The following is a 10,151-nucleotide window of genomic DNA, read 5'->3' on the forward strand; positions in this document are numbered from 1 at the left end:
GGAAAATTTGGGGGAATTTGGGAAAATTTGGGAAAAATTTGGGAATTTTGGGGAATTTTGGGGGGATTTGGGAAAAATTTGGGAAAAATTTAAGGGAATTTGGGGAAAATTTGGGGGAAATTTGGGAAAATTTGGGGAAAAATTGGGAATTTTGGGGGAATTTGGGAAAAATTTGGGAAAAATTTGAGGGAATTTGGGGGAAAATTTGGTAAAATTTGGGAAAATTTGGGGAATTTGGGGGAAATTTGGGAAAAATTTGGGAATTTTGGGGAATTTTGGGAAAATTCGGGAAAAATTTAGGAATTTTGGGGGAATTTTGGGGGAATTTGGGAAAAATTTGGGGGAATTTGGGGAAAATTTGGGGGAAATTTGGGAAAAATTTGGGGAAATTTGGGAAATTTTGGGGAAATTTGGGAAAAATTTGGGAAAAATTTGGGAATTTGGGGGAATTTTGGGGAAATTTGGGAAAAATTTGGGAATTTTGGGGAATTTTGGGGGAATTTGGGGGATTTGGGAAAATTTGGGAAAAATTTGGGAATTTTGGGGAATTTTGGGGAATTTGGGGGAATTTGGGAAAATTTGGGAAAAATTTGGGAATTTGGGAGAATTTTGGGGGAATTTTGGGAAAATTTCAGGGAAATTTGGGGGAATTTTGGGAAATTTGGGGAAAATTTGGGGATTTTGGGAGGATTTGGGGAAATTTGGGGGGGACTTGGGAAAAATTTGGGAAAAATTTGAGGGAATTTAGGGAAAAATTGGGGGGAATTTGGGAAAATTTGGGGAAAATTTGGGAATTTTGGGGGAATTTAGGAAAAATTTGGGAAAAATTTGAGGGAATTTGGGAAAATTTGGGAAAAATTTGGGGAAAATGTTGGGAAAATTTTGGAATTTTGGGAGGATTTGGGGGAATTTTGGGGGAATTTTGTGGAAATTCTGTGGAAATTTGGGGGAATTTTGGGAAATTTGGGGAAAATTTTGGGATTTTGGGGGAATTTGGGAAAAATTTGGGAAATATTGGAGGGAATTTTGTGGAAATTTTGTTGAAATTTGGGGGAATTTGGGGGAATTTGGGAAAATTTTGGGATTTTGGGAGGATTTGGGGGAATTTTGGGGAAATTTGGAGGAATTTGGGGAAAATTTGGGGAGATTTGGGGGATTTGGGGGAGTTTTTGGGGAGAATTTGGGAATTTTTGGGGAGGAATTTGGGGGATTTTGGGGGAGAATTTGGGGATTTTTAGGACAGATTTGAGGGATTTTTGGGGTGAATTTGGGGGATTTGGTGAGGGATTTTTGGGGAGAATTTGGGGATTTTTAGGACAGATTTGGGGGGATTTTTGGGGTGAATTTGGGGGATTTTAGGAGGGATTTTTTGGGGAGAATTTGGGAATTTTTAGGACGGAATTTGGGGGATTTTTGGGGAGAAATTTGAGGGATTTTTGGGGTGAATTTGGGGGATTTTGGGGGAGAATTTGGGGATTTTTAGGAGGAATTTGAGGGATTTTTGGGGTGAATTTGGGGGATTTGGTGAGGGATTTTTGGGGTGAATTTGGGGATTTTTAGGACGGATTTGGGGGGATTTTTGGGGTGAATTTGGGGGATTTTAGGACGGATTTTTTGGGGAGAATTTGGGAATTTTTAGGACGGAATTTGGGGGATTTTTGGGGAGAAATTTGAGGGATTTTTGGGGAGAATTTGGGGGATTTTTGGGGTGATTTTGGGGGATTTTAGGACGGATTTTTTGGGGAGAATTTGGGGATTTTTAGGAGACAATTTTGGGGATTTTTGAGAAGGAATTTGAGGGAATTTGGGAGGGATTTTGGGGGATTTTTGGGGTGAATTTGGGGGATTTTAGGAGGGATTTTTTGGGGAGAATTTGGGGATTTTTGGGGTGAATTTGGGGGATTTTTGAGAAGGAATTTGAGGGAATTTGGGAGGGATTTTGGGGGATTTTTGGGGAGAATTTGAGGGAATTTGGGAGGGAATTTGAGAGGGAATTTGGGGGAATTTGGGAGGGAATTTGGGGGATTTTGGGAGGGATTTTTGGGTATTTTTGGGGAGGAATTTGAGGGATTTTTTTGGGGTGAATTTGGGGATTTTTAGGATGGATTTTGAGGGATTTTTGGGATGAATTTGGGGGATTTTTGGGGTGAATTTGGGGGATTTTTGGGAAGGAATTTGAGGGAATTTGGGAGGGATTTTGGGGGATTTTTGGGGTGAATTTGGGGGAGTTTAGGAGGGATTTTTTGGGGAGAATTTGGGGATTTTTGGGGAGAATTTGGGGGATTTTTGGGGAGAATTTGGGGGATTTTTGGGGTGAATTTGGGGGAGTTTAGGACGGATTTTTTGGGGAGAATTTGGGGATTTTTGGAGTGAATTTGAGGGATTTTTTGGGGTGAATTTGGGGATTTTTAGGAGGTATTTTGGGGGATTTTTGGGGTGAATTTGGGGGATTTTGGGACTCACCCTGTGTCCTTTATCCCCCGGAAGCCCCGGGAGGCCGTCGAATCCTCGCTCACCCTGAAATTTTTTGGGGGGTCCCAGAGTCAGGAAAATCCCAAAAAATCCCCAAAAAAATTTTGGGGACCCCCCTGGGAAATTTGGGGAAATTTCCCAAAATTTTTTACCTTGAGCCCGGGGTCCCCCGGGAGCCCCCGAGCGCCGTCGGGTCCTGGGCGACCCTGGAGGGGAAAAAAAGGGAGATTTTAACCCAAAATATCCCAAATTTAGCCCAAAAATATCCCCAAATTTTCCCAAAAATTCCCTTCAAAATTCCTCCTAAAAATCCCCAAATCCTCCCCAAAATTCCCCTCAAAATCTCCCAAATTCAGCCCAAAAAATTCCCAAATTTTCCCAAAATTTCCATCAAAAACGCTTCCCAAAAAACCCCAAATCCTCCCCAAAATTCCCTTCAGAATCTCCCAAATTCAGCCCAAAAAATTCCCAAATTTTCCCAAAATTCCCTCAAAAATTCCTCCTAAAAATCCCCAAAAATCCCCCCGAAAATTCACCTCAAAATCCTGAAATTCCCTCCCCAAAAAACCCCAAAAATTCCAAATTCTCTCCAAAATCCTTCCCAAAAACCCAAAAATCCTCCCAAAAATTCCCCTTAAAATTTCTCTAAAAATCCTGAAATTCCCTCCCCAAAAACCCCCAAAATTTCCAAAATCCCTCCCAAAAAAACCCCAAAATCCTCCCCAAAATCCCCCCTAAAATTCCCCTCAAAATCTCCCAAATTCAGCCCAAAAAAATCCCAAATTTTCCCAAAAATTCCCTCAAAATTCCTCCCAGAAATCCCAAAATTCTCCCAAAAATTCTGCCAAAAATCCTCCTAAAAATCCCCAAATTCCCCCTAAAATTCCTCTAAAAATCCTGAAATTCCCTCCCCAAAAAATTCCAAATTCTCCCCAAATCCCTCCCAAAAAACCCAAAAATCCTCCCAAAAACTCCTTCCAAAATCCTCAATTCCCCCCCCAAAAAAACCCCAAAATCCTCTCAAAAATCCTCCCAAAAAAATCCCAAAATCCTCCCAAAAATCCCCCCTAAAATCTCCCAAATTCAGCCCAAAAAATTCCCAGATTTTCCCAAAATTCCCTCAAAAATTCCTCCTAAAAATCCCAAAATTCTCCCAAAAATTCTGCCAAAAATCCTCCTAAAAATCCCCAAATTCCCCCTAAAATTCCTATAAAAATCCTGAAATTCCCTCCCCAAAAAATTCCAAATTCTCCCCAAATCCCTCCCAAAAAACCCAAAAATCCTCCCAAAAATTCCCCTTAAAATTCCTCTAAAAATCCTGAAATTCCCTCCCCAAAAACCCCCAAAAAATTTCCAAAATCCCTCCCAAAAACCCCCAAAATCCTCCCAAAAATCCCCCTTAAAATTCCCCTCAAAATCTCCCAAATTCAGCCCAAAAAAATTCCCAGATTTTCCCAAAATTCCCTCAAAAATTCCTCCTAAAAATCCCAAAAAACCTCCCAAAAATTCCCTCCCAAAATCCCCCAAAATCCCCCAAATTCCAAAAAATTCCCCCAAAATCCCCAAAAATTCCCCAAAAATTCCAGCCAAATTCCCAAATTTCCAAATTTCCCCAAGTCCCTCCCAAAATCCCCAAAAAATCCCAAAAATCAAAAAAAATCCAAAAAAAATCCCAAAATTCCCCAAAAAATCCCCCAAAATTCCCAAAAATCCCCCAAAATTCCCCCAAAATTCCCGAATTTCCCCTCGAGCCCCTCCCGAAATCCCCCAAAAATCCCCAAAAATTCCCCAAAAATTCCCCCAAAATTCCCGAATTTTCCCCAAAATCCCCTCCAAAATTCCCAAAATCCCCCTAAAATTCCCAAATTTCCCCCAAAATTCCCAATTTTCCCCCAAAATTCCCAAATTTCCCCCCAAAATTCCCAAAATTCCCGAATTTCCGGCGCTCCTCACCCTCTCTCCGGGTTTTCCGGGGGGTCCCATCAGACCTCGGGGTCCCCTGGGGCCCTGGGGGGAAATTTTGGGGAATTTTGGGAGAATTTTTGGGAATTTTGGGGAATTTTGGGGAAATTTTGGGAATTTTGGGGGAATTTTGGGGGATTTGGGAGAATTTTCAGGGATTTTGGGGAGAATTTTTGGGAATTTTTGGGAATTTGGGGAATTTTGGGGAAATTTTGGGGAATTTGGGAGAATTTTCAGGGATTTGGAGAATTTGGGGGGATTTTAGGGGGAATTTTGGGGGGGAATTTTGAAGGATTTTGGGGAACTTTGGGGGAATTTGGGGAATTTTTGGGAATTTTGGGTGAATTTTGAAGGATTTTGGGGAATTTTGGGGAACTTTGGGAAAATTTGGGGAATTTTTGGGAATTTTGGGGAATTTTGGGGGGGAATTTTGAAGGATTTTGGGGAATTTTGGGGAACTTTGGGGGAATTTTGGGAATTTTGGGGAATTTTGGGTGAATTTTGAAGGATTTTGGGGAATTTTGAAGGACTTGGGGGAATTTTGGGGAACTTTTGGGGAATTCTGGGGAATTTGAGGGGAAATTTAAGGAAATTTTGGGGAAATTTGGGGAAATTTTGGGAATTTTGGGAGAATTTGGGGGGATTTTGGAGAATTTTGAAGGATTTTGGGGAACTTTGGGGGAATTTGGGGCAATTTGGGGGATTTTGGTCAATTTGGGGGAATTTTGGGGAATTTTGGGGAAATTTAAGGAAACTTTTTGGGAATTTGGGGGAATTTTGTGGAATTTTTGGGAATTTGGGGGAATTTTGGGTGAATTTTGGGTGAATTTTGAAGGATTTGGGGGAATTTTGGGGAATTTGGGGTGAATTTGGAGAATTTTGAGCGAATTTGAGGGGAAATTTAAAGAAATTTGAGGGGATTTTGGGGAAATTTGGGAAATTTTGGGGAAATTTTGGGGAATTTGGGGTGGATTTGGGGAATTTTGGGGGAATTTTGGGGAATTTGGGGGAATTCTGGGGAATTTGAGGGGAAATTTAAGGAAATTTGAGGAGATTTTGGGGAAATTTGGGGAAATTTTGGGAATTTTGGGAGAATTTTTGGGGATTTTGGAGAATTTTGAAGGATTTTGGGGAACTTTGGGGGAATTTGGGGCAATTTGGGGGATTTTGGTCAATTTGGGGGAATTTTTGTGGAATTTTGGGGAAATTTAAGGAAACTTTTTGGGAATTTGGGGGAATTTTGTGGAATTTTTGGGAATTTGGGTGAATTTTGGGTGAATTTTGAAGGATTTGGGGGAATTTTGGGGAATTTGGGGTGAATTTGGGGAATTCTGGGGAATTTGAGGGGAAATTTAAGGAAATTTGAGGGGATTTGGGGGAAATTTGGGAAAATTTGGAGGAATTTTGGGGAATTTGGGGTGGATTTGGGGAATTTGGGGGAATTTTGGGGAATTTTGGGGGAATTTTGGGGAATTTTGGGAAATTCTGGGGAATTTGAGGAGAAATTTAAGGAAATCTGAGGGGATTTTATGGGAATTTTTGGGAATTTTTGGGAATATGGGGGAAATTCTGGAGAATTTTGGGGAATTTTTGGGGATTTGGGGGAATTTTGGGGAATTTTGGGGTAATTAGGTGGAATTTGGGGTAATTTGGTGAAATTTTGGGTGTTTTTTTGGGGGATTTGAGGGATTTGGGGGAATTTTGGGTGAGTTTTGAGGGAATTTGGGGAAAATTTGGGGGAATTTGAGGAATTTTGGGAATTTTTTGGGGAATTTTTGGGGAATTTTGGGGGAATTTTTGGGGAATTTTGGGGGAATTTTGGGGGAATTTTTGGGGGAATTTTGGGGGAATTTTTGGGGAATTTCGGAGGAATTTTTGGGGAAATTTTGGGGAAATTTTGGGGGAATTTTGGAGGAATTTTTGGGGGAAATTTGGGGGAATTTTTGGGGAATTTTGGGGGAATTTTTGAGGAATTTTTGGGGAATTTTGGGGGAATTTTTGGGGAATTTTTGGGGAATTTTTTGGGGGAATTTTTGGGGAATTTTGGAGGAATTTTTGGGGGAATTTTGGGGGAATTTTGGGGGAATTTTTGGGGAATTTTTGGGGAATTTTGGGGGAATTTTGGGGGAATTTTTGGGGAATTTTTGGGGAATTTTGGGGGAATTTTTGGGGGAATTTTGGGGGAATTTTTGGGGAATTTGGGGGGGTTTAGGGTGGGGGAGGGGGAATTTTGGGAATGTTTTGGGGGGGGTCCCAAATTTCCCCCCCCCAAATTTTTGGGATCTCACCTGGGGCCCGAAATCTCCGGATTCGCCCTTGAGGCCAGAGCTGCCGGGCTGGCCCTGGGACAGCCAAAAATAACCCAAAATTAACCCAAAAAATGACCCAAAACAGCCCCAAAATTAACCCAAAATTAACCCAAAATCAACCCAAAATCAACCCAAAATAAGCCAAAATCAACCCAAAATTAACCCAAAAACAGCCCCAAAAATGACCCAAAATTAACCCAAAAATGACCCAAAATTAACCCAAAAATGACCCAAAAGAGCCCCAAAATTAACCCAAAATCAACCCAAATTTAACCCAAAAATGACCCAAAAATGACCCAAAAATGACCCAAAATTAACCCAAAAATGACCCAAAACAGCCCCAAAATAACCCAAAATCGACCCAAAATTAACCCAAAAACAGATCCAAAAATGACCCAAAAATGACCCAAAATTAACCCAAAATTAATCCAAAATCGATCCCAAAACAGCCCCAAAATAACCCAAAATTAACCCAAAATTAACCCAAAATTAACCCAAAAATGACTCAAAACCAGGCCCAAAATAACCCAAAATTAACCCAAAAATCAGCCCCAAAATTAACCCAAAAATAACCCAAAATTAACCCAAAAATGACCCCAAATTAACCCAAAAATATCCCCAAAAATATCCCCAAAACCAGCCCCAAAATAACCCAAAATTAACCCAAAACAGCCCCAAAATTAACCTCAAATTAACACAAAAACAGCCCCAAAATAACCCCAAATTAACCCAAAATTAACCCAAAAAATGACCCAAAAGAGCCCCAAAAATAACCCAAAATTAACCCAAAAATGACCCAAAACAGCCCCAAAAATTAACCCAAAATTAACCCAAAAACAGATCCAAAAATGACCCAAAATTAACCCAAAAATGACCCAAAAGAACCCCAAAATAACCCAAAATCAACCCAAAATTAACCCAAAAACAGATCCAAAAATGACCCAAAATTAACCCAAAAATGACCCAAAATTAACCCAAAAATGACCCCAAATTAACCCAAAAATGACCCAAAATTAACCCAAAAATAACCCAAAATTAACCCAAAAATAACCCAAAATTAACCCAAAAATGACCCAAAATTAACCCAAAAATGACCCAAAATTAACCCAAAAATGACCCAAAAATTAACCCAAAATTAACCCAAAAATAACCCAAAATTAACCCAAAAATGTCCCAAAATTAACCCAAAATTAACCCAAAAACAGCCCCAAAATAACCCCAAATTAACCCAAACTTAACCCAAAAATGACCCAAAATTAACCCAAAATTAACCCAAAAATGACCCAAAATTAACCCAAAATTAACCCAAAATTAACCCAAAACTCAGCCCCAAAATAACACAAAATTAACCCCAAAGTAACCAAAATTAACCCAGAATTAAAATAAAAACCAGCCCAAAATCAGCCCAAAATTAACCCCGAATCAGCCCCAAAATAACCCAAAATTAACCCAAAGAGCCAAAAATTAACCCAGAATTCCCACAAATCCCCCAAAATTCCTCAAAAATTCCCAAAATTTCCCCCCCAAATCCCCCCAAAATCCCCCAAAAATTCCCCAAAATTCCCCAAATTTCCCCAAAATTCCTCAAATCTCCCCAAAATTCCCCAAACCTCCCCAAATCTCCCCAAAATTCCCCCAAATAACCCCAAAATTCCCCCAAATAACCCCAAAATTCCCCCCAAATAACCCTGAAATTACCCCAAAATTCCCCCCAAAATTCCCCGAAATTCCCCCAAATCCCCCCCAAAATTCCCAAAATCCCCCCAGAATTCCCCAAACCTTCCCAAAATTCCCCAAATTCCCCCAAAATTCCCCAAGATCCCCCCAAAATCTCCCAAATAACCCCAAAATTCCCCCAAATTCCCACAAAATTCCCCCAAAATCCCCCCAAAATCTCCCCAAAATTCCCAAACCTCCCCAAATCTCCCCAAAATTCCCCCAAATCTCCCGCAAATAACACCAAAATTCCCCCAAATAACCCCAAAATTCCCCCCAAAATCTCCCAAAATTCCCCCCAAATCTCCCAAAATTCCCCAAATTCCCCCCAAAATCTCCCAAAATTCCCCAAAATTCCCAAAATTCCCCCCAAAATCCTCCAAATCCCCCCTACATTCCCCAAAATTTCCCCCAAATCCCCCCAAAATCCCCCCAAAATTCCCCAAAATTCCCCAAATTTACCCAAAATTCCCCAAAATCTCCCCCAAATAACCCCAAAATTCCCCCCAAAATCCCCAAATTTCCCCAAATCCCCCAAAATTCCCCGAAATTCCCTCAAATCCCCCCCAAAATTCCCAAAATCCCCCCAGAATTCCCCAAACCTTCCCAAAATTCCCCAAATTCCCCCAAAATTCCCCAAGATCCCCCCAAAATCTCCCAAAATTCCCCCAAATTACCCCAAAATTCCCCAGAAATTCACAAACCCCTCCCAAAATCCCCCAAAATCTCCCCAAAATTCCCAAAAATTCCCAAAAATTCCCAAAAATTCCCAAAAATTCCCAAAATTCCCCCCAAAATTCCCAAAATTCCCCCCAAAATCCTCCAAATCCCCCCCTACATTCCCCAAAATTTCCCCCAAATCCCCCCCAAAATCCCCCCAAAATTCCCCAAAATTCCCCAAATTTACCTAAAATTCCCCAAAATCTCCCCCAAATAACCCCAAAATTCCCCCAAATAACCCCAAAATCCCCCAAAATTCCCCCCAAAATCCCCCAAATAACCCCAAAATTCCCCCAAATAACCCTGAAATTACCCCAAAATTCCCCACAAAATTCCCCAAATTTCCCCAAATCCCCAAAATTTCCCCGAAATTCCCCCAAATCCCCCCCAAAATTCCCAAAATCCCCCCAGAATTCCCCAAACCTTCCCAAAATTCCCCAAATTCCCCCAAAATTCCCCAAAATCCCCCCAAAATCTCCCAAAATTCCCCCCAAAATTCCCAAAAATCCCGAAATTCCCGGATTTCCCCCGATTCCGCTCTCACCGTGGGTCCCGGGCGCCCCGTGAGCCCCATGGGGCCGGGGGGGCCCCTCAGCGCCAGCTGGGGGGGAAATTGGGAAAAGTCACCCCAAAATTGCCCAAAATCACTCAAAATTGGACAAAATTGGCCAAAATAACTCAAAATTACCCAAAATAACCCAAAATTGGCCAAAATGGCCCCAAAATTGGCCAAAATTGCCCAAAATTGGACAAAATTGGACAAAATTGGACAAAATAACTCAAAATTACCCAAAATAACCCAAAATTGCCAAAAATTGGCCAAAATTGCCCCAAAATTGGACAAAATGTCCCAAAATTGCCCAAAATTGGCTAAAATTGCCCTAAAATTGCCCAAAATTGGCCAAAATAACCCAAAATTGGCCAAAATTGGCCAAAAGTAACCCAAAATAACCCAAAATAACCCAAAATTGA

At 40.9% G+C, this 10,151-nt stretch overlaps 1 protein-coding gene across 1 annotated transcript in view; it reads right to left on the bottom strand.

Annotated features, from left to right (window-relative positions):
• The window catches only part of COL11A2 (collagen type XI alpha 2 chain), a gene marked incomplete at its 3' end in the record, with an annotated part of 124,087 nt that overhangs the window by 84,975 nt on the left and 28,961 nt on the right, over positions 1–10,151 (bottom strand). The window contains exons 7-11 of the mRNA XM_058857302.1: positions 9,724–9,780; positions 6,723–6,776; positions 4,426–4,479; positions 2,625–2,678; positions 2,464–2,517 (exon numbers count right to left, since the gene is read on the bottom strand). Coding sequence (XP_058713285.1) covers positions 2,464–2,517; positions 2,625–2,678; positions 4,426–4,479; positions 6,723–6,776; positions 9,724–9,780 — 273 coding nt within the window. The remainder of the gene's footprint in view (positions 1–2,463; positions 2,518–2,624; positions 2,679–4,425; positions 4,480–6,722; positions 6,777–9,723; positions 9,781–10,151) is intronic.

This window comes from Poecile atricapillus, chromosome 26 (assembly GCF_030490865.1).
Source record: "Poecile atricapillus isolate bPoeAtr1 chromosome 26, bPoeAtr1.hap1, whole genome shotgun sequence".
Taxonomy (NCBI): domain Eukaryota; kingdom Metazoa; phylum Chordata; class Aves; order Passeriformes; family Paridae; genus Poecile; species Poecile atricapillus.